The sequence below is a fragment of the Musa acuminata genome, chromosome BXJ1-11, assembly GCF_036884655.1.
Source record: "Musa acuminata AAA Group cultivar baxijiao chromosome BXJ1-11, Cavendish_Baxijiao_AAA, whole genome shotgun sequence".
Taxonomy (NCBI): Eukaryota; Viridiplantae; Streptophyta; class Magnoliopsida; order Zingiberales; family Musaceae; genus Musa; species Musa acuminata.
Genome location: NC_088337.1, coordinates 28,565,549 through 28,588,406, shown reverse-complemented (window position 1 = coordinate 28,588,406; position 22,858 = coordinate 28,565,549). Strand labels below are relative to the sequence as shown.

Genomic DNA, 22,858 nt, shown 5'->3' with positions numbered 1-22,858 from the left:
ATGTGTCTGCTTTTTTTGATTGATTTATACATAAAACAATATGCCTGGTTAAATTTATTGATTTATAATTTCTAGTAAAATTTTTAGATCTTGTTCTATCTCGTCGCACTCCTAAAATTTTCATTTTATCTAACCGCGATATATCAGGTTTTCTTAAAATATATCTTATATTATTATATTTTTTTATTTTGTCTAGTTTTAATATTTTGCGCATCTCCTTAAAACATATTAATTATATCTCACATGATTCTTCCTTATTTTATCTTCGCGGTAAACACAAAAACATAATAAATATGCTTTATATTTGGATGTACCTTACCACCTACTTCAGATCAGAGTCTTCAGCTGCATGATGCATGATGCAGGTGCAGAGGTTGGGAACCAAATATTTCATCTTTGGGCTCCTAATGATATTTTGCAACTATCAAAATCAACACTGCATCATCAAACATTATCTATAGTGTGCATGGGAAGCAAAAAAAAAAAGAAAAGAGTTTGACCCATTAAAACAAGTGGTGCTGGCTTGGATCATAAATATTGGTGCTTGAATTGAACACCTTGAAACAATGAAGGCCAAGAGATGTTGGAATTATTCTAAGATTTAGTTGTGTTATTATCACAGCTCATGTTGGTTTAATGTTTTTATTTATCTCTTCTTACACAGCTGTTGGCTTATTGAGTTCATCCCTTTTCAGGTTCCTAATGGAGCATAGGTATAATTTTTTCTTTGTTTTTCTCTTTTCACGATAAAAAAAAGTCATAAAGTTATAATATAAAAAAATTGTATCTCATAATATAAAAAAATCATATTCTTAGTTACGTTAAAAATATTTAAATCTTTATTACAGTAGTTTCTAGTAACTTCCTTCTACCTCTCTTCGTACCACAAATAATAATTATATTACATCTTCTAACTAATACTAATTATTTTTTATTATTTTATACTCTATCAAAAGTATATTTAGTTATTTACAAATGAAGGTATGTCTTTTTTTTCATCTTTTTCTAATAACTCCACACATAAAACCAATTCAAGCAAAAACTTTTAAAAGATTATGTCAAACAAAGTGCCTAGAAAAGCCAATAATACTATATAAATCATAAGAAAACATAGTATCAACTATACTTGAGAATAAAATTTTGCCAAATTCTTGTGATGCTAAATTAAATTTTAGTGACTCTAATCTGATAGGTGAGATAGGGTTTCCTACTTATGCTCTATTTTTTTGCCCATTATAGCAGAATAACTCAAGCCCAACATTTTATGCTTGAATTGAATGAGGAAACAAAAGATTAGGTTATATGGAGATGCAAGCAAAAATATTTCATGTGGGTCATCATGTTCCACACCAGTGCATGTGACTGACAATATGTGCTTCATCTTTGAGAGACATAAAGGTAACATTCCTCACATGGATGTACATGAACACATGGCTCATTATGTACACACCATGCCAATTGGGAATCATTCAAGTTGTGTGTCCATAGAATAATTGGTAGGTAAGCTCCTAAGTTCGTTGTATGCTTCATTTATCTATTGCATAGAACACCTTTGGTGATTATTTTGCAGATTATTGTTTTTTGGGTGAGTCTAAGTTCTTTGTTTTGAGCCCACACATCCGAAAAGGTATTACTTCCATGTTTCATTAAATATATGTCTGAGGTATGATTAGTTACTTTGAGGGTCATGCCATTTTATTTAATGTGTACGATAATTGATTATTTCGGTTTCTTGCATACAAAAATAAATGGTCAATCGCTTAGATCGATGATTGCTCGTATAGATTAAATCTAAATCTAAATCTTGTATGTTTGAAAAAAATATATTAAAAATATATATATATGAGTAAGAAAATTAAAATCGTATAGGAGATAAAATATATACTTTTATATTTTTTTAAAAATTTATTATAACAAATAACATACGAGATGATGACACTTATCTAATTGGTGAAAGCTATTCTATCGGACGAAAATAGTAGATGAAAATTACATTTGATATCTTAAAAGAAATTGATTGTCACGAGAGAAATATTCCATAACTCATAACTTAGGAGTCTCTATCGTGAGTTAAAGTCATCGACTCGATCATTGCTCTCTTAGGAAAGAACATGACAAGTTTTACAAAGATACTCTAGCTTATATGTTGACGAAACTTATGTGATGTTTCCACCGTTGAAAAATAGAGAGAAAGTGATGGCTATTAACCTACAAATATCTTCCAAATGCATTGCATCTCTAGAGAAGTATGCCTTCACCTAATTTGTCAACGAGATTTGGTTATGTGGTGAGCCCTTTTGATCTTTGATTCTTCTTTTCTATCTATTGTGAAAGTGATGCCGAACGAATATATATACACTTTCTTCTTCTTTTTTTTCTTATTTATCCTTTGAAATTTAGTTTTAATACATATTTTCTACTTTTATTTTTAATTTATTATTTAAAATCTAAGTTTATTATTGTTTATTCTTGTAAGCATGGTGATCAAAAATAGAAATCATATCCTTAAAACATCCAAATGAATTATAACTCTTGACGAGTGAATGTATGCGGATTGACCCGCGGATCGTAATTGCATAATTAGTATGGTTCAAAATATGAAGTAATATAGATCATCTTGTTTAATCAATGAATCAAAAGGAAGAATAGATCTGAAAACATCCTCAGTGGTAGTAAGAAGGCAATTAGTATGCTTTAATAATGAAATTAGAAATGCAAAATATTTTGTGATCCAATCAAACAGGTATATTTCATATGATGATTTCTTCCACAAAACTAAACCACTTGGTTGACAACTGAATCATAATAACTGTCATTCCCAAACTCTTTGGCTATTTAAACATAATAAATGCCATAACATCTAAAAGATATGGCATAATACATGAAGTGAATTGGAGCTGTAAACTCAACTCATCTTATGTATAATTTGATACAACTTCAAAGAATGTTATCAGAGAAGCAACCTTTGATCATAGATGTACACAATGCAAGCTAGTGAAGCCAAACTTATTCTCTCTCTAATCTAGATTTCCTTTGTGTATAGCTAAGAGCAAGATATGACATTAGTACTCTACTAATTTCATAGCTGCTACACCTCCAGCTAATAAACTCATGTAAAAGTTTCACCCAAATATGGCAGTCATAAGCATCATCCTACGACGACCTTGAGCTTTCCTCGTCGGACCTTTTGGGTCTCAATGCATGAAACCTTAGAAAAGCAGGTGATAAGGCTGGGTTAATGGGGACAGGAAACTGCCGTGATGAGCTGACAACAGCTTGTTCATTTATCCTTCCCACCTCCTTGCAGACCTGATCAAGGATGGATAGAAAATCTCTGACTACCACGAAAATCCTGAAAGGATGTGCTTCTTCTTTGACAGAGTTTCCATGAAAATACTCTGTTATTTCCTTGACCAGCGACAATGCAACGCTCTCTTGAGCCTGCACTTTTATGATGTCATCCTCTGCCTTCTTTCGAAACCGATCCATTGCATCACGGAATCGGCAACCACCCTCCTCAGAACCAAACTCTTCATTTGATCTCAACACCTCATCGACCTTCTTGATCCCTCCAGCGAGTTTCGTGACATAGCTGTGGAGCATATCAGAATCCACTGCTGCAGCCTTCTTTACATTGCTGAGCTCACCATCTAGGCCAGTGATGACTTGGAGACCAAGCTTCCTGCACTCTAGGTCATCTGGAAGAGTATTGTCCTGTGCATTTGCAGCCCAGTTATTCATGGCAGCAAGGTGGGAGCCTTCTGTTCTGATAATCTCTTGGACCACAAAGTGCAGAAGTGTAGTCTTGCCATCAATGCCTTTGACATCAGCTAGCTTGAGCAATGTGTCAAGCTTGAAGGCATGTGCATCACCTCGATTTGTACCAACGTTCATGTGGTTTCCAGTCTTTAGTACAGCCTCTAGAAGCCTGAGAAACAACCTGCTGTTCCTCAGCTCCTCACAGGCAGCCTGATAATTGCAAATACAGTTAAAAAGACAGGGAAATGCCTTAAATCTGACAAATCTTGATCCATGTTTTATCAATAACACTGATTGATTTTACAATATTGAAGAAACAATAGATAATTTACCTCGAGAGTTTCAAAGGATTTCCTGAGAAAATTGACCTCTGAATCGAAAGCAGCGATGTAAAGCATGGCATCCACTCTTTTAAATGCAAATGGTATATCTAGCAATGCTTTAAGAAACTTCTCTGCTGGGCCAAGCTTGAATGGGGAGTCTTCCTCATGTGCTTTCAGTTTGCGCTCTTCTTCTTTGCTAGGGGCCATCTTTAGTAAGGTCTCCAACAGTTCAGTTCCTAAGCTATCAGCATTACCTGCTTTCAGCAATCTAATCAGGAACTATTGGAAAGTATATTACATAATAGTGAATAACAAGCAACATGTAGTGAAATCACTAAAATTCTGATAAAGAGAGAGCTCTTGGCAACTCAGGGGTCAAAGGCTCCAAGGAAGCTGCCGGCGACAGATTTAATCCTTGTCTGACCTTTTTTCTATTAGTACACAGATCCATTTGCCTAGTCAGATCACGAAAAGAACAAACTGTGGGACACATAATTCAGATTGCTTGATGTATCTGTACTCAATACATGCAGGATACCAACACATGTAAGATAATTTGTAAAATTAGTTCATCTTTGAATGGCTTTTAGATGGATGACAAACATATAGGTTTCTTAGAGGATATTTTCGTGGATCCTTTTTAAGAGAAATTATATCTTATATCCAGCTCTATGATTCACAAAGATAGCTTACATGACTTTAGATATGTTATGTTATATCATTATTGTTCATATGATTAATGAAATTAAAATAATTTAATGTTACTTCAATTATCATATCTTTTTGTTTTCTTCTTTCCATTCTTTAAGCACTAGTATTACTAGCACAGAAATTTCTTTCATGATTAGTAGGTCAAGTCAAATTTTAAGATACTCCCATAGTATGTACCCTAGATATTACATTACCATTGGATGGGCTGCTTGATGGTGGCACCATCCCAATGTACAACCAGTGTGCAAAGCATGCTACTCCAGAAATAGCATAAGAGAGATCATAGGGGAGTAGTTAATTATTTTTTAACATATGATAATGTTAAACTTTGTTACATATAATGTTATATATCTAATTCTTTCCTGCATGTGTATTAACAGGAGCCTTGTGCAGTGAACCACTCTTTTTGTGTAATAGCATATCCCATTTTTTCCAAATAATCAAAGTATCAAAGCATCAATACCATTTCACACCAATGCCCTGCATCGTGTATCCACATGAAACAAAAGAGAATTTTTGTGCTTTCTGTAGATAAAATACAAAGAAGAACAACAATTTTAGAATATGTGCACTTCGTTCAAGAAGATATCACAAAACTTTCATTAGGTACAACTAGTGTAAGCACATTTAGAAGAATCTCTACATGTCATCAGTGTCTGCAACTCGTTTACAGATTTCTTATCTGAATTAGGTGGATTTCTTCCTTCTATGCACTTGATTTAATTTTATCATCACTTGAGCCAAAAGCAACAGGAGAGCATCAGATATAGTGAGTCCAGCAAAAATTTCAGATGCCATGATTCTAATGTGATCCAACTTGCATAATCACATTGTCAATAAAAAAACCACTAACTTTTTCACTAGAGGCTTAGCATCTTTCTCTTAAATCAAACTAATTTATCATTTCCCAGCAGCCATCAGTGTATATGCATAAGCATGGGTTGCGACATGTAATGAAACTAGTACTCCTAAACTCCACAAATTATTTCTGGTACTCTCATTGGTTTGGTCATAGATCTTAGTTACCAAGTGATGAATCTTTTTTGTTTAATGCTATTATATGGGGATTGAACACCCACCTCCTACCAGGGATGGGGGGCATGTAGATGTCCTTGTTGAAGTAGTGTTAATCTCTTTAAAGGAATGATGGATAGCTATCACAGTACTAGACCATGCAGAGTCATGGATGGACATCTACTGCAGCTACTTCAAATCAAAATCAACTGGGAAACAATAATGTAATGGCATCAACAAGTGATGACCTCTGAAATGGAATGTCTTGGAGTACTTTGGTTGAAATGCTCATGGAGGAACAAACATTAGAGAGAACCATCTTCTAGCACCAAACAGGAAATACATAGGCCAAATAGAAATTGAGGTAAATAAGGTACCTTCAGATAGAGCTTCACAGACTTCCTCCTTGGTCACATTTAGTGCCCTCAGCAGAATAGCAATGTTCTGAGACTTCTTCTGATCGAGCACCCTGTTCTCTTGAGTTGGCACAGGACGGACCTGCTGCTTGTTGGTCTCCTTAGGTGTGCCATTGGTTGCATTGCAAACAAACAGAGTCTCGATCATTTCCTCATCAACCCTGTTGATCCATCAGTTTTACAGCTCAATGTGATGAAGGAATCAAAATGAAAATAAACGGAAAAGAAGAGGAATCATGCAGGTCCAGAGAAACCATATTAAAAAATCCCACCGGAAGGAGCTGGATTTCAACTGATCCCACACCATTGCTCGTTTCGAGCTCGCCTGAACCTTATCCCAGTGCAAAGGTTTCAGCTTTGGTCGGGGGCCTTCCTTCTTCTTCTCCACCCCATATGTGGGGTTAACCAGTGCGGGGGAAGTCTTCGTTCCAGTTGGCTCGGGCGGAGCAATTGGTGGTTTTCTTGCCAGCGACTCACGAACCTGACTCTCCCAATGTCTAGTTGGCGGTGGAGGAGGAAGCGGCGGCGGAGGTGGAGCTTGACGCTGTGGTTGCGCTCCTGGCGGTGAAGGCGAGTCTGCAAGTCTCATTGTTGACCTCAGATTTGATCCTGCGAGATCCAAGTGATCCATCTTTCTTTCAGATTCTCTCTCTTCTGGGGAAGAAGGCGGTGACGGCATAGAGGGTTTCTGCTTTGGAGGTGACGGTGTTGGAGGTCGAGGGGGACGGGGAGGAGGAGGAGGAGGCTGTGGCAAAACCGTATATTCAAGACCTCCGGCCAAACTCTTTTGAGATGTGGACATCAAAGATCTGCTGCTGGAATGGCTGGGGCTCGATCCGACGTGCGGAGAAGAAGCGACCGGTGGCGATAGAGGAGATGACGCCATGTTCGTGCTCTTCGTCGAGCTCTGGGATCCACATTTCTCCACAGCCGCGGTGAACGTTCGCCGGGAGGTCGACATGCACCCGGCGCTCCCCTTCTCGGCCAAGGATCCCCTCGGCGAATAAAACTCCTCTGACGATGAGGCCCCCATCTCCCCTTCTCCACCCCCGTACGGGAACTGGCGCGGCAGGAGCGGGAGGGGTCGGAGCTCCGGCGACTGCAGCTTCCGATCGGGCGACCCGCCCGTCGGACCGGCGGCGGGGCGGACGCCATCTTCGCCCAAGCCGCATAGGCGGGTGTCGACGAGAGCGTCGTGGTGTGGCAAGTCGGCGGCAGCGGGGGCGGGGACTTGGTCCTTGTCGAAGCAGGGAAAACAGCGGAGGCGGTGGCGGTGGCGGTGGAGGAAGAACGCCGCGGCGGCGGCGAGAAGGGCGAGGACTAGGAGGGGAATGAGGACGGCGGCGGCGGCGGCGACGACGACGGTGGTGTGGCGAGCGGGAGGTGCGGAGCGTGAGCCGGAGAAGGTGAGGGAGGAGATGTTCGCGGCGAAGGTGGGCTGCGGGGGAGGGGGGGAGGGGTAGGACGGGAAGAAGGGCCGCTGCGGGGTGGAGGAGGAGGGAGGCTCCGCTGGAGGAGGGGAAAGAAGAGGGAAGAAGGGCAAGTGGAGCGCCCTTCTGCTACGTATGGGAGTTGATGATGTTGATGGCATTGTCTCGTGGTGAGGAGAGTTTGCACGGAGGCAGAAGAAGGAGAAGAATACAATGTTTCGTTGCGCGTTGGCGAAGGAGAAAAAAAAGGAAAGAATGGAGTGCAAGATGAATGCATGTGACAGTGTATCGAGACGAGGAATGAGGCGGAGATCATTAAACAGTTACATTCGGATGAGATCCTTCGACAGAACCTAAAACGGATAGATTTTTTGAGAGGAGAATACAGATGCAAGCAGGGAGTGCCTTCAGCACGCCATGGGAAGAAGAAGAAGAAGAAGAAGAAGATTAATGGAAGGGCTTTGTCCTCGGTGCATTAAATCAAATAGAAACGGCGAAGCCGGGAAGACTGGTCATTAGAAACAGGAAGGCACGGAAGAAGACGACACCTCGGTGGGTTAGCGGGGGAGGACGTGTCGTCGGTGCATCGACGACGGGTCAATAGAAATGCTGCATGCGTTGGAGTCGAGCTTCCGAGAAAGCCAACAACAAGGTCAGCTCTGACAACGATGTGCAGCAGCAGCAGCTTCCAAGCGAGGAAGAAGAGATCGTTGGGGGGGGCATCTCCCCATTGGAGGCATGTGCATTGATTGGTTCACTGTCAACTCTCACTGAGAGTTTCTTGAACCGAGTAATTTGCGATTCTAATCGGTACGGGAATTCCTACAGATCCTTGGTCTGGTTTTTGAGGCATAAACTATTCTCGATTGTCTTCTTTCAACACGTGACTACAACTTTCTTCTTGATGTTGATCAAGTTTTTTTTCTCTTCTTTTTTATTTTACCAAAGGGTAAACGATAAAGACTTTGGTATGAACAGTTCAGATCTTTTCTTTTTAATATAATCAAGCTAATTAGCACTATTTCTTCTTGAAACAAGAAAAACAAGTCATATCAACAGTGGTTAGAGCATTATATAAGAGGATTTGGATCATATTATAAACATCTAATATCCATGATCATCTAATTAATTATTAGTGTACTACTATGAGTATTTGATTATGCAATCTTAGTACATGTTGCTGCACTATTATCAGTAAAATTAATCCAAGTCCATTACTCTAGAGACATAATTATTATATAATCTTCATAAGCTATTACCATGTTGCTGCACCACAAAGCATCTCCACAAGAACAATTATATATCAGCATAACTAAGTAGAAGAACAACACTAAAAAAATCAAGTTCAACATAACACACATATCATTAAACCTCTAAAAAGCAGTTATTAATTGCATGAGTCAAAATTGTTGGCGTTTGGTCGGATTGGTTGGACCAAATCCACGATCTATACTTGATAGCAAATGAGAACTTGCCTATGAGCCTGATGAGAGTAGGACGCAGTGAAACAAGCCTGGACTGCTGCAAATTACAACACAAGGCTAGCACTTTGACTCAAGTGTTCACTCGTCGTCTTCGTCTTCGTTGGCATCAGCAGATGCATTAAGGGCATTCAGTCGTTCGATGAGTTTGGCTTTCCTTTCCTCGTATGTAAGCTTCTTCAAGTTAAATCTGCAACGCAAACGGAATTCAATGAGAACATGATCATTTGGAAGGCCAGGAGTCACAACAGCGAAATCAGCTGTTCCTCCGAGCACCATCAAGTCAGATGATAGCTTGGAATTCAAAATGGATTACACATTTCATCAAACTATTCTTGGCATCATAAGTGATTAGTTTCTACCTCCTGTGCTCCTTGGGTGGTTGCTTTGTGGATTTTATTGTGGTTGGATCTGCATGGATGGCAGCATGAACTTTTTTGTACATCTCTTCCATGTCATCAGGCTCAATTCCTCTCTTGATATATTCACTGAAGTGCGCCTGATACTTTTTTGGCTCATCCTCCATCAAGGTCAGGGACTTGGAAATCAAAATTTTGATAAGGCAAGTGACAATCACGGATGATGAACTGTTTACTAACCCTTCCTAATATCTTCTGAGCCAAGAAAATAAGTGAAACAAATTTGAGGTGTGACATCAAGCAAACAAATAACTGAAGATCAAAAGAAATTTACAGAGTGCTGCAACGACACTAAACAATGCAACAGTTACTATGGCAACCAACTGAATGGGCTATGTTAAACAATGTGTATTAAATAGACAAAGTCATGCACGTACATACATTCACAAAGGTGTGTATATATACATATTAACATGGTACCATGTGCAATACATATTAACTTCATAATATGAGCATTGGTAGTAGGTTGCATGCATATACATGTTACATATAACTAGGTATCACAAACAAAACAAGGGTGGAATGGCTGGGGTCACCGACCTTCACGTAAGATGCAACATGACCTCCAAAGATGTAATTCCTGTGAACTTCTGCATCAAGTTGTTTCTCATCCTTCTTAAAACCAGCAAACCTCTTGTCACTACGAGGGATATCAAGTCCACCATCTAATGCACCCTACATCCAAGATAACCTCAAACAAGTTAGTTTATCACAAACAAGAACAGAAATATGAACATGTAGTTTAAGAACCATATAGTCAGAGCTTTCTTTAAATTTAGGAAGGACAAAATCGGTGATACAAATTCAATAATCCAAAGAAAATACATATCCAGCTGATTGATAACAACATAAAAAATGTTATAGTTTGTGATTAGAGAAAACTAAGCTAATGGCTAATGATTTAACCTACCAAATGCGCTAAAGAAGGGTTCAAATAACAAGGTCAAAGGACCTGGATAGCCTGGGTTTGAGATAACCCTCTCATTTTCTGTGCTAGCCTAGACGGCCTCGTTGGCATCTTTGCCCAGAACAGAATGCAAACTACCATATGAGAAGTGCTAAAACATGTCAAATTTCGCTCGTAATTAATTCTGTAATGAAACAAGATACTAAAGAAAGTGCAAACTTAAATCCTGATTGTTCTTGGAATGTTTCATAAGGAAATGAATGGGAAACAAGAAGAGGTAATGAAACGTCCTACACCTTGAGGACACCATCTAGGGTGAAAAATGCAAGACTTCCAACTCTGATATACAAAAATTAAGAAACAAAATAAACATCTTTCAGGAAACAGCTTGCTGTTATTTAATAGCAAGGTCAAACTAGTTATCCATATCTTACTATTCAACAATAAGTGGAACAAAAGGCCATGACACCAACAAAGTCATCAATTTGTAGACAACTTTCGATCGACTTGAAAACCACCAGGTGCCAATAGCAGCATGTGAATGCAAATACCAATGCACACAACCACAGCAGAAAAATAAATAGCATAAAATTACACAAAAAATGGTCTACCTAGGTGCAAACTGTATCAATAATTCAATATAAAAGTAAATGAACAAAGACATCTGCCCTAAACACCATATGTCATTTACTTTTATATGCACACACCAGAGAGTATACATAAATAGATCATATCAAAGATAAGCCTCCAAAGCTTAATATCAGATCATGTCCAGTTCGGTCAAAAGTTAACTCCAACTTTCATTGTATAGTGTTACCATTAATACAAATTCCTCAACAAGATTATACAAATCTCTCAAAATTTTCATATTCTACTTTGGCTTTTTAACACTGAAAGACTGAATATTTCTATAACATATTTCTGAACCACATAAGCCATTAATTCATCACTACACACTGCTGATCCTTCTTCTTAGACAAACTACTGATTCCTCTTCTAAACTTCTCTTGTTCTGCATGCATAACTGTCTGCATAGCAGAAATATCTCAACATTCTCCACTTTAACAATGATATAATGATGTTCTCTTCCAGTAACATCAATACAACATCCAAATACTACGGACTGATGGAGTCTAGAATAGGAATAGTTGCAAATGCAGCACCAGGTATAGGAAAAGTCAAGGTGGTGAAGCACGGAATGAATAGTTTGGAATCATGAAAGCATATACAAAATAGCAAAGCTAAAATAATTCTCAACATTATAAAGATGATGTACTTTAAGAGCACCAAAAACTCGGTTGCCAGTTGTTGTCCTCACAAGGCCAACATCAAGAAGAGCACGGAAAGGCCTCCTGCTCTCAGCAGGTTCAACAGAGAAGTCCTCTCCAGTAGCCTGATCAAGACATTAATACAAGTTAACAGAAGATGTCCATCTACCAACAGTAATAATGTGATATAAACTAGAAATTCATAAAGCACGCCTCTACATTCCCCTGATATTCATCATCCATTTCGAGCATCTTCAGGACTCGCCTTCCCAACAGCAATCCAGTGCAATAGGCTAATTTCAAACATTTAAGGTTTGCCACAAATGAAGCACATGCACAAAGAGAGAAAAAAAAATGAATAATTACCTGCAGCATAGTTGGTAAGACCAACTTCGAGTCCGTAGCATGGAAGTTCATGAGAGTAAGCAGATGCAAGGACTAGATCACCAGCAATGCTTGCAGATATAATTTGTGCAGCAATATCCTTGTTGGTCTGACAGCATATTTGTTAAGAACTTCACTCTTATTGCCAAAAAAGCAACAAAAAAAAAGAGAGAAGGAAAAGAAAGGTGAAAAGCAACAACTTCCGAGGTTGCAAATCGAACAACAAATCGAAATTTAGGTGTATTGTACTTGTTCTTGTCCTGGTTAATCAGCCTGATCCGTGCACGGTAATCAGTCTTGCCCTCTGTACAGCCAAAGAAAATAAATAATAAATGACCTGCAGCGCTCTAACAAGGAAAATAATTAGGAAGATAAGTAGTACCTCTCCTTCTCTTGTACTTGACTTGAAAGCGCTTAAAGTAAGCCTTGGTCTTCTGAGTTTTGACAAAGGCCTGAAACATTGACAACATTGTTGAATCAGTTATACAGAAAACACTTCCAATGTCTTCACTGCCAACAAAATAGAACAGTTGATACATCAATAAGCATGACAGATATTTTATCCAAAATCATTAACAGGGATTGCAAAAAATTACCTAAAATTATAAAAGATATCAAACAAAACCAAGGGTCTAAGTAAAGGAGAAAGGGGAAAATAAGGAAAAACAATTGAGAAAGTCTAGTAAGATAAAAGTAAAACAAAGAAGATATTCGGAGCCACAGTTTACCAAAACAATAAGAGTGAACTCATTAAAAGAAATCATATGTATCAGCAGTACAAAAAATATTACAATGTAAAATGGGTATCATAATTCACTAAAAAAACTGCAAAGTAAAAGTAAATAATGCCAATCACGTAGGAACAAGTTGAACTCATGCAATATACAAGCAACTAAGAAACCAAACAATGAAATCATATATACCTTCCCCAAGTGCATTTTTTTATTAAATGGATAAAAAAAGCAAAAAAAAAAAAAAAAAACTATCATGCATTGGTTGTATTCTACAGTACATAAATGCACAAGTGGAAGAAATTAGCATGTCAAAGGCCAACTGAAGCTATGATTACACATGCAGCACATTGAGGCCAAATTTCTTTTCTATGTTTCCCATCAACCAGTTAAGCTAGTAGAAACCTATGAAGATATACAAAACTTGGCTCTGCATTTAACATGAAAAATCATTTAAACATGGAACATATAGCTAAACCTCAGACCTGACGTTATTGAATGATCCAATGTCTCACTGCTATTATTCGACCATATACTTTTAGAAGAATATAAATTAGCTTGTAGTAGCAAATAGACAATATAATTTAACTACAAAGCAAAGTTTTTTCCCTAATCAACTTTATAGCACTGATGAACCACGAAAGCAAACTAACTGCTAAAACTAAAAGACATCCCCGCGACTGATCAACAGGTCAAGAACACCAAGGCAACTCAAAAAATCCGAAAGGGTAAAAGAAAGAAAAAACACTGAGATCTAGAACCCCGTAAAACACTTAGTAATATAAAACCCCGTGATTTAAAAATCTAATAACCATTAACACAAAATGGCGCCAATGGGTTGGGCGGAAGTAACCAAAGCTGTGCGACTGTCAACAAAATGGTGACTTTAACGCATTTAATAGTGAAAAAAACGACAAATTTCCATTCAAGACGTCTTGATCGGGATAAAGACACGGATCTACAGAAGAATGACTGCGAAATGATAGATCTCTGGAGCCTCAGACCGATTCTAAACGAGAACATTCATCTGAAGAGATCGATCAGGAGAGGGGTTCAAGATAATCTCACCATCTTTCGCCCTCTCCTTCACTGCTGCTGCTGCCGCCGCCGTCTTCGGGGCCTCGAAGCGGAGGGGAAGGGCAGCTCACGGCGAAGCCCGGTCTGTTCGGTTCGAGAATCGCTAGAGTGCCCTGTGCCATGATCCGACGGTCAGGATCGTTGCCTAGGCTGATATGGGTGCGATTAGGTTTCGGAGCCAATTTTTATGTCAATTAACAGGTTTCGGATCTGGGTTTGGGGTCCGGTTCTGCTGCTGATCCAATCCGATCGAGTTCATTATTCGGATTCGGATCTCGTTCGGGTTTGTCGATAAAGAGGAGATGACGTCTTGAGCAAAACACTCGGACTCGGATCTGATCCAACCTTATTCCAATTTAGGTGCAGGATTTAGAGACCGAGAGAATCACATTCATAAATTGTCTGATCCAATCAGATTTGGATACGGGGAGTTCAACACTGGCTCGTGAGAGCACCAACGTTGTCCCCAGATCCCTTTGGTGGAGCCACCAAAACCCATGCGATGGCCAGCAATGGATCGAGTCTAACGGATCGATCACCTGGTGGAAGATCACCAGCACCAAAAAGCTATCAGAGTCTCTGATATGATCCCTCTTCTGTTCTCGTCGCTTTCAACGGCTACTCCACTTTAACGCTCGCGGCGACTCCCAACGTTCGAATTCGGAGCCTCTTCCTTCTCCCTTCAAATGCACACCTCTCCCCCATCTTCTACCTTCCTCGACTCAACTCACCTCTCTCTTAACACCAAGAACACAGCTTCTCTGTGCTCCAATTCATCTACAATGGGCGCCACCACTGCCACACACACAAGGCGTTTCTTTTCTGCAACTACACCCTCCTCGGCGCCGCCACTAGCTGCGTCTTCCTCACCCTCTCCCTCCGCCTGATTCCCTCCCCCTGCGGCCTCCTCCTGGTCGCCCTCCATGCCCTCACCGCCGTCGCCGCCGCCTCCGCCTGCGCCACCACCCCCGCCTCCACCGCCCGCTGGCACGCCGCCCACATGGTCTCCACCGTCCTCGCCGCCATCTTCCATGGCGCCATCTCCGTCCTCGCCTTCACTCGCACCCCCGACTTCCTCGTCGAGCTTCGATCCTACGTCCGCGAGGAGGACGGCGCAGTCATCCTCAAGATGGTCGGCGGCCTCGGCCTCGCCATATTCTGCCTGGAGTGGGTGGCCCTCGCTGTGGCCTTCCTGCTGCGTTACCATGCCTACGTCGAAGGAGGCAGCACCGCCACCTCCTCAAAGAAGAGCTCCAAGGTCGTGGGCAGCGACGAGGAGCTCAAGGATTGGCCATGGCCATTCCAAGTATAAGCTTAAGCCACTTCTTCCATTCACTTCTGGGTTTCATCCACTGTCTGCTAGTTGTTATGCCTAATTCATTTGTTCATCTGAAGCTACATTCTTATAGCGAATCAATTGTTTCTTCCACATCTATAAACATTGTTTTACTTATTAGACAACTAACTCAAAGCTCGGCCCACTCAGTGTTCCAAGCAACAAAAACTCATTAGCAAACATCATCTTATTAGCATCCACTGCCATCAATGTCCAGCAAAATGGATGTCATTCTCTTTTGTACTCTTCATAGGCCAAAACAATTTGGCCACAGAAAGAACAAGAATTTCCTAATAAACTTATATACATCAAACACTTACAGATGATTCGGAAATGATCTCTCCCGGCCACAGAATGATCTCTTCAGTTTTGAGGATGACTGAGAAGATTCGGAAATCTCTGTGGGCCTCCCTTTAGGAGGTAAGCATCGTTTGGAGAAGTACTTTGTTGTACCTGTCCAATCCTTATCTGTCAAGACCATAACCCAACAAGCTGGATTCAGAATTCAGCATCATACCATAAACTTATATCTACACAAAATATGCTGATTGAGAAAGCTTGTATAAAATTTTGATTTGATGAAGAAGAAATGGTGTAGACATGGTAAAGAAATTAGATTGTTTCTTCTCAACATTCAGTATAGTTGACTGTACTAATACCGGGAGGGGGCTGAGAGGTTGACAAGCCAATCTTTTCCAAGACATCTTTCTTAACCTGTGCATACAAATTAGCCAACAGAAACCATGAAAGCTTCAGCAGAAGGCACCATGATTTTTTTTTTCAATGACGGCAACAGGAGCATAATCATGTATGAAAACATGAATTCACCTGCCAACGACTGTCAACGAAGTTGGATATTTCCCGTACTTTATTTCTCAATCGTGACTTTGAGGTGGTCGGAAACTTCTGTTGCAACACCTCAACCACCTTATTAATCCCATGCGGACAGGACTGGATCAGCCTAACCTGCAGTCAAGGGTTCCGAAAAGTAAGGAAAAGATGAAACTAGAACAAAACTAGATTTAAATGTCATTTAAGTTTGCCTATCTCTCTCTGTTACTTACAAATTCTGGCAAGTCCAAATCTGATATCATTGCAACAGTGGCTCCCTGTGTAGTATTTTCTTTAGAACATCGGCAAACTTGTTGATCATCAGACGATGTGTTGGGATCTTTTAAGATGTCTACAATGGAGCCTCCAGGAAAGGCCTGCATGCAGAGAGCTCGCAAACAGATCTGCTCAACTTTAGCTGTGCCAGCAAGATCTTCGGCCATCAGTAGTTTAGCTTTTTCATGAGTTAAGTTGGAAATGACCAATGGATGGCTCTTTCGAAGGGCCTTTTCAGTCAAATTGCATAGGATCTTCTGCCACTGCAACAATGCTCTGGATTCCTCACTGTCGACCTCTGACTTGCAACATTTTGAGACTTTTGCCTCATCCTCTGTGGGTTCACATGAGATTTGCATTTCGACTCCCTGGAAGCAAAGACAGATTTTAGAATCTGAACAAACACCAATCAACATAGAGCCAAGTAGTTAACCCCATCCCAAGTGTCATTTCAAGCTTATGGAGCAGGGTGCAAACCAACAAATTCTGAGAACCTCTCAGATGGACTCTCAAACTGACTTGACCGACTTTATGCTACTCAAGGCAATCTTTAGCTAGAGAGTAGACTGTCATGCAACATTAACACTGGTAGAAGAGAGGCTGCTTGTGCAACTTCTCATTCATACTACAAAGAAGCAGAGTCCAAGTTTCGCCAGATTGAAACATGATTCATAAAAGTTCCAAAATCACAGCTAATAAAGATCAACATAATAAAAATCTCAAAACAAAATCAGCATTTGTGTTTTTGCAGTCATTTTGAAGTTCAATACCTTCAATTAGTAGTGACAAAAGTTTGATCGGTTACAAGGTTGGATAAATATGCTTTCAAACATAAACATATGCATTATCAAAAGAAAAGCACTTATCCAAGTGGAGCACAAAAGGTAAATAACAAAAGTCAGAACCTCACAAATAACTCAGAATTGATAATAGCAAAGAGAAAACTTTCAAAATATATGAAAATAGATGCAGTAAAATTAGTAGAATCACGAGTTTGGGAAATGAAGAATTAATGAGCGAAGTAACACATATAGAACATTATTTATAGTCTGTTTTCATCTGCACCTCATTTTCGGATAGATAACCATCAGGAACAACAAAGCTATCTTCACTTTCAGTGTCATCCTCATTTTTACAATTTTCTGCATCTAAAATTTCTTCATCATTTTTGTCACAGTCAGAAAGACTTTCACCTGGATCCTCCTGTGCAAAAAGCAAATACCAAGTCATGACTGTTGATCTCAGTAACAGATACAAAAGGTTTGAATGACAAGTACCTCTTCCCATTCCTCATCACTATCAATGTCATAATCCAATTCGGGGTCCTTCCTAAATGGGTGCCTCGGACCAACAACACCACTATGGTAGCACCATTGCAGTTAAAAGAAAGAATATCAAAGCTTTGGTGGAAATGTAAATAAAAAAATGTTAGGGTAAATTTAGGAAATAAAGGCTTACCTTTTCCTGCGCCAAGTACCATAGTATGCTGGCCTATGATTTTGGCAAAACTGCAAAAGTTTCTTATGCTGCATCCAGGCTGATGATGGTTGAATATGGAGATCATCTTGACATATATTATTTGTTAAAGACTCTAGTTCATTGTCAAGCTTATCATAGCTCAATTCACTGCTATTGGCCTCATGAGAGGAAGTTTCCTTCTCCAGAGCTGCATTTTTCTCAAGAGCTTCACCTTCAAAGGATGGTCTTTGCAGCTTGAGTTCCTTCATCAACTCAATCTTGGGATTGCGCCTAACACCCCAGTGGCAGGATCTGCCGAGGTGAGCCAACTTACGCCAGCCAGTAATATGCAACCTGCATTATTTACATGATCAGTTCTCTTAGATATAATGCCCAGGGGAATATGATACAGTAGTCAACTGAATCTCCCCTTGATTGCAACCAAACATATGTCTGCTAGGACATCCTAGACCAAGACAAGACTACAATGTTGCATAGTTATTATATGCTTTATTTGTCAGAAGAATCTGTTCATTTTTCTTCATTTCACAGACAATAATTCCCCTTGCTCATAACTTGTCTGTAAGAAAAAAATGAACTTTCTAATTAGTGATTTGCTCAAGCCACTTCAGAAATTAATCTGAATGGCAACTCTAAAATTAATATAATTTTATAAATTTTTCCAGAAAATTAACAACTCAAATATAAACTGAAGTTTTAAAGAAAAAAATGAAAGAAAGGTCTTGTTACTAACCCACGCAGATCCTTTGTGGTTAAGCTACATTCCTGGGAAAAGCCACAGTCCATTGATGATGTAACTGCACTAGTGATCCCTGTGTTCTTGGAAGATGTTTCAGTGGATGAGTTCTTTATGGACACTTTGTCATCTGAACTATTGCTATTCTTTTTACTCTTGAGAAACCGTTCCATAATAGAAGCTTGCTTCTGTATGGCAAACTGTTTCTTCAGTTCAGCTTCTTCTTTTTCACGGCGCCGTCGTTCCCTCGCAGCTTCTTCTAGCTGCCTTTTTATTTGTTTCTTCAGTTCTGCTGCTTCTTTTTCACGATGCTTCTCTTCTCTTTCAGCTTCTTCCTGCATCCTTCTAAGCTCTTTCTCCTGCAAATCGAGGGAAAATTGCAATGGTGAGAGTATCTGCCAGTAATCTAAACTTCATAAGATCCCGAACCAATAGTGTGGATTAATAGTGTCGGTTCAAGTTTATTCTTGATTTCTTTGGTGTTAGGTCTGTTAATTGCAAATAAGATTAACCCCAACATAATACTAATCACCGAACCCTCAGTTGGCTACAGATCATATAATGTAGATCATCCATGCATGATAGGCACAATGCCCTTGGGGTCCACTGGCAGGGCCCTGCTCATGGAATCAGTGCTAGCTTGCCACCCCTGGAGAAACCTATCCTGCAAAAGTAGCTTACACTATGAAGCTCACGTGAAGCTTCATTGCTAGTGTTTCAATGAATAAATTAATTGAACAGCTCCAGATAATTAATCAGGCATGGTTTAGCAGCTATTTAACTCATACTTTTAGGACAGTAGTGCTCTGTCCATATGTGATCCTAAGAAACATCGGTATTGGGTTTTTTGTAATACTTTTCATCCTCAAGTAGATATTCTAGACTTTTGGTCTTAGTGTTACATGCAAGACCAAGAGTTATTCAAACTTGTGTACTTCATCATCATGGCAACCCATGTCACAGAAAATCCATTACTTACACGTCTTAAGTTCTCTTTCTGAAACTCACGATCCATTTTCTTCTTTTCCTTTTCTGCACTATGCTTACTTTTCTCAATTTTCTTCATTAATTCCTTTTGTTGTAGCCAATCTCCTTTCTCAGCCCTGCAATTACCATAGTTTAGGGTTGATCTAAAAGAAATATTGTGAGATTTTGAAGACAGGGAAATTTGGAGAGGGAGCATACATGTCAGCACAGTACTTCTGGGTCAAGTTTTCAACAAATGAAGAAATCCCTTGCCTATTTAATGCCTTCCCAAGCTTGATCGATGCTTCCATCAGATTATTTCCATAAGCACCTTTATGTTCAGGACTCGCCAGCGCAGATAATGTCACTAAAGTGAGTCAAATGTATGGGTACAATTAGCTAACTGACTCTCTCAGTGCAAAAAGGAAAACAATTATTCTCCACAAAGGTTGTCAAAAAATTTCAGGTATCAATGCACAAATAGTACATAAAAGCACCTTGAAATCTAAACATTATAATGAAATAAATATGAACATCCGAACCTAATATAGAATAAATGAAATGATAAAACGTTATTCCATATTCATTCGTTTCTCTTGTTGGGCAACGAACAATGGAAGAAAAGGTGCAATGATATAAGGAACATAAGGTGAATGATACCACAAATGAAGAATAGAAGACCAACCATATAATGCGTGATAAAGGCAATCAAGATAATCAGATACCAAAAAAGAAAAATTTTAGATGATAATTGGCAATCATCTTAAGGCCAACTTGCTTAGGAAAAAAACAAGGTACATACCATGGCAAACCATCAAAGAGCACACAAATTTTTTAGGTGCAGAGTAAAAGGACCAAAGGTTTTTATGTAGGTTAAGTAAAAACAAAAAGATATGATTTCTGTATGCTACAGTAAAGCTATAGTCCACAACTAAAAAAAAAAATCCATTTCCACACAACGTAAAAAGCTAGAATACCATAGATAACGAAAAAGAAAAAGTTACCGAGAGTAAAGACAAACAAATCTGTGGATCGTAATAAGCTCAAAACAAATGTTCTCACCAGAAAGTGCAGAAATCCTCTCATGAATCTTCTTTCGAGCCATGCGACGGATGTTGATAATGCCACGAAGAGTAAGAGGCAATAGCTTAATATCTCTTGTCTGATCAACACAAACGTCAAACATCAAGAAGAATCACATGTAAGCACAAAAAAGGTTGCAAGCATACAAATGATTAATTGAATGAAAGCAATTAAACAAAATAGGGTATTACCTCCCAGCACCACAGGGATGACTCTGACTCATCTTCCAATACATCCGCATCTGCACTAGAAATACCATACATCATTCTCTGTCCGACAAAGAGCACGCTACCACGGACAGATGCCAAAGTAATCCCGTTCTTTCCCTTCAAAGCCCCATAAATTTCCCCCACTAACTTGGAAAATGGAAGTCTACTTTCTTCCAGCAAATAAGCAACCATCATATTGTTGGAATGATATGCGCCATCATCTAGTTGCAGCCTAAGACCAGAAACCTCCTTGTGATACTCAAACAATTCATCAAGCTCACCCTGGCACTTCGTTATCAATACTTCCTTATTATCACAGTTCGCATTCCCATCAAAAGAAGCTCTTTTCCTTTTCAACAGCTTCTTCACCCTCTTCTGCTCATCTTCCACTTCAGCTTTGCACTTTCTTACTGCCTCGACATGGGAACAATCTTGAACCATCTCTACAGGCGTACTCGAGTTTTCTACTGCAACAATATCAACGCCTGTTGCATCCGTACAGTGGTCTCCCTTCTCACGATCCTCGTTTGCCAGCTTCCATCTTGCCTCATTAGCAGGGATATCATCAAGAACCAACAAATCCTCATCGAACTCAGGGATTCTGTTGACAACGACATTCGCTTCAGATTTCGCTTTGTCAATGTCTAAAATCAAGGCATCCCTATCAACATTGACGATATAAGACTCCTCGGCTCGATCAGTGCCAAGAACAATGGACCCAAGACACGCCATTGTAAATCTTGAAACTGGATGGCACCACGATCAAAACAAAAACAGGTAGAATCAACTCCGGAAGAAATAATGTTTCAGATCGCTCAAATTTAGGTTCTAGAAAACCAAAAACTACCTGGTCCACTCTAAATCCTTTCCAGGACTGCTCAATTCGATGACAGCACCGACAAAAGACGAAGAACAAAATTCAATCGATGATTCATTAACGTATAACAGAGACTGAGAAGAGCACAAATTTCACAATGAAATCCCGAAAATCCCTAAAAATCTTTAGCAAACCCAAGCGAGCTCATTTCCCACGTTTCCCGATCAAGAAAAAGTTCTGCAGATCGGAAACGTTACCTCCAGATCGATCGCAGGACGAAGAATACAGATCAAAATCGTTGGATCTCTTTGACAAATTTGGAGAGTTGATTTGTCCTCCTCTCTTTACTCGCAAACTGATGGGAGAAAGAGAGCAGTGCGGTAGAAAAGCGCATGTACATGGCGTGTTCAAGCTCGTGCCAGGTGGATTCGTATCGAACGGATAATGTTGTCTGATGAGAGTTCATGGAAGATCGAACCATCGGATGCCGTTCGATCAAATTCTACGCGCGCGCGAGGAGGGAAGTTTGGCAAATATTTTCCCGCCAATCGCTCGTCAGGCTTTGTGGCCCGACGAGGGGTCAATTTGGACCGAGCCGAAAGCCAGTTGAGCCCTCCCCTGAAAATGTTCGGGGTGATGTGGTCTCACAGTAATCTCATGAGCGGGACCCACATGTATGGTCTTCATTTTTGCATATGGTGACATCACCCAGAAAAATCTTGTTCACCCCTTCGTGGCTCTGGGAAAAAGCTTGCATCATCGTTCCAAAGTTTTTAGTTGAGGCATCTACTAAGCCCATGTAATCGCTCTCACGGGTGATACGATGGTTAATTATATATTATCCATATTGATCTTTAAATTTAAAAAATTTATATTAAAATATATAATTATAAGATAAAATATCTAGTTTCATTTATTCTGATATCATCAATTTTATCGATAAAAATATAAAAATAAATAAATAAATAATTTATAACGTATTAGTTATATTTTTTATAATGACAAACAACGATGTCGTTAGAGGTTGTGAATAATTATTAAGAATGAGAAAGAACGGAGATGAAAGGTGAGGTGACGACATAAATGTTGATGCCCTACATGCATATCGATGTGATACAGATACCGAACAATCTTTTTGTCATTCTATATCTAAGTTAGTGCTGATGCATATACGGTGAAATGATCATTCAACATCTACATCGATG

General features: G+C 39.5%; 4 protein-coding genes across 5 annotated transcripts; 1 reads left to right on the top strand and 3 right to left on the bottom strand.

Moving 5' to 3' along the window:
* Positions 1-2,796: 2,796 nt before the first annotated feature.
* Positions 2,797-9,216, bottom strand: LOC135597530 (formin-like protein 1). Its single transcript, XM_065090574.1, has 4 exons — positions 6,496-9,216; positions 6,185-6,384; positions 4,092-4,336; positions 2,797-3,969 (listed from the first exon to the last, which is right to left on the bottom strand). The coding sequence occupies exons 1-4, from the start codon at positions 7,812-7,814 to the stop codon at positions 3,154-3,156; spliced, it is 2,580 nt and encodes an 859-aa protein (XP_064946646.1). The 5' UTR covers positions 7,815-9,216; the 3' UTR covers positions 2,797-3,153.
* On the bottom strand, positions 9,216-14,059 carry LOC135586006 (large ribosomal subunit protein uL18-like). Its single transcript, XM_065088530.1, has 9 exons — positions 13,912-14,059; positions 12,495-12,564; positions 12,362-12,416; positions 12,095-12,221; positions 11,737-11,853; positions 10,094-10,228; positions 9,734-9,748; positions 9,497-9,672; positions 9,216-9,324 (listed from the first exon to the last, which is right to left on the bottom strand). The coding sequence occupies exons 4-9, from the start codon at positions 12,143-12,145 to the stop codon at positions 9,216-9,218; spliced, it is 603 nt and encodes a 200-aa protein (XP_064944602.1). The 5' UTR covers positions 12,146-12,221; positions 12,362-12,416; positions 12,495-12,564; positions 13,912-14,059.
* Positions 14,060-14,662: 603 nt separating this feature from the next.
* On the top strand, positions 14,663-15,385 carry LOC103971857 (uncharacterized; the record flags this gene model as incomplete). Its single annotated transcript, XM_009385991.3, has 1 exon — positions 14,663-15,385. A coding segment is annotated over one exon (570 nt), but the record flags the coding sequence as incomplete, so codon positions are not given.
* A 40-nt stretch (positions 15,386-15,425) lies between these two features.
* LOC135597529 (chromatin assembly factor 1 subunit FAS1-like) lies at positions 15,426-21,983 on the bottom strand. Of its 2 annotated transcripts, XM_065090573.1 has the most exons (13): positions 21,684-21,819; positions 20,819-21,582; positions 20,607-20,706; positions 19,764-19,911; positions 19,558-19,681; positions 18,576-18,937; positions 17,822-18,175; positions 17,641-17,722; positions 17,429-17,566; positions 16,321-16,731; positions 16,085-16,222; positions 15,916-15,970; positions 15,426-15,724 (listed from the first exon to the last, which is right to left on the bottom strand). In XM_065090573.1, the coding sequence occupies exons 2-13, from the start codon at positions 21,566-21,568 to the stop codon at positions 15,573-15,575; spliced, it is 2,814 nt and encodes a 937-aa protein (XP_064946645.1). In that variant the 5' UTR covers positions 21,569-21,582; positions 21,684-21,819; the 3' UTR covers positions 15,426-15,572. The 2 variants fall into 2 exon arrangements, with proteins under 2 accessions (XP_064946645.1, XP_064946644.1); XM_065090572.1 differs by having other exon boundaries at positions 20,819-21,983.
* Positions 21,984-22,858: the final 875 nt, after the last annotated feature.

Coding starts and splice junctions, on each gene's coding strand:
- LOC135597530 (XM_065090574.1), bottom strand. CDS start 7,814: ATGCCATCAACATCATCAACTCCCATACGTAGCAGAAGGGCGCTCCAC. Junction 4,337..6,184: donor CTGTGAAGCTCTATCTGAAG/GTACCTTATTTA, acceptor TGCTGAAAGCAG/GTAATGCTGATAGCTTAGGA. Junction 3,970..4,091: donor AATCCTTTGAAACTCTCGAG/GTAAATTATCTA, acceptor TGCAATTATCAG/GCTGCCTGTGAGGAGCTGAG.
- LOC135586006 (XM_065088530.1), bottom strand. CDS start 12,145: ATGAACTTCCATGCTACGGACTCGAAGTTGGTCTTACCAACTATGCTG. Junction 11,854..12,094: donor TCTTACCAACTATGCTGCAG/GTAATTATTCAT, acceptor TGTCTTGATCAG/GCTACTGGAGAGGACTTCTC. Junction 10,229..11,736: donor GAGTTTTTGGTGCTCTTAAA/GTACATCATCTT, acceptor TCTTGGATGTAG/GGTGCATTAGATGGTGGACT.
- LOC135597529 (XM_065090572.1), bottom strand. CDS start 21,568: ATGGCGTGTCTTGGGTCCATTGTTCTTGGCACTGATCGAGCCGAGGAG. Junction 20,707..20,818: donor CATCCCTGTGGTGCTGGGAG/GTAATACCCTAT, acceptor TGTGTTGATCAG/ACAAGAGATATTAAGCTATT. Junction 16,732..17,428: donor GTTATCTATCCGAAAATGAG/GTGCAGATGAAA, acceptor CTTTGCTTCCAG/GGAGTCGAAATGCAAATCTC.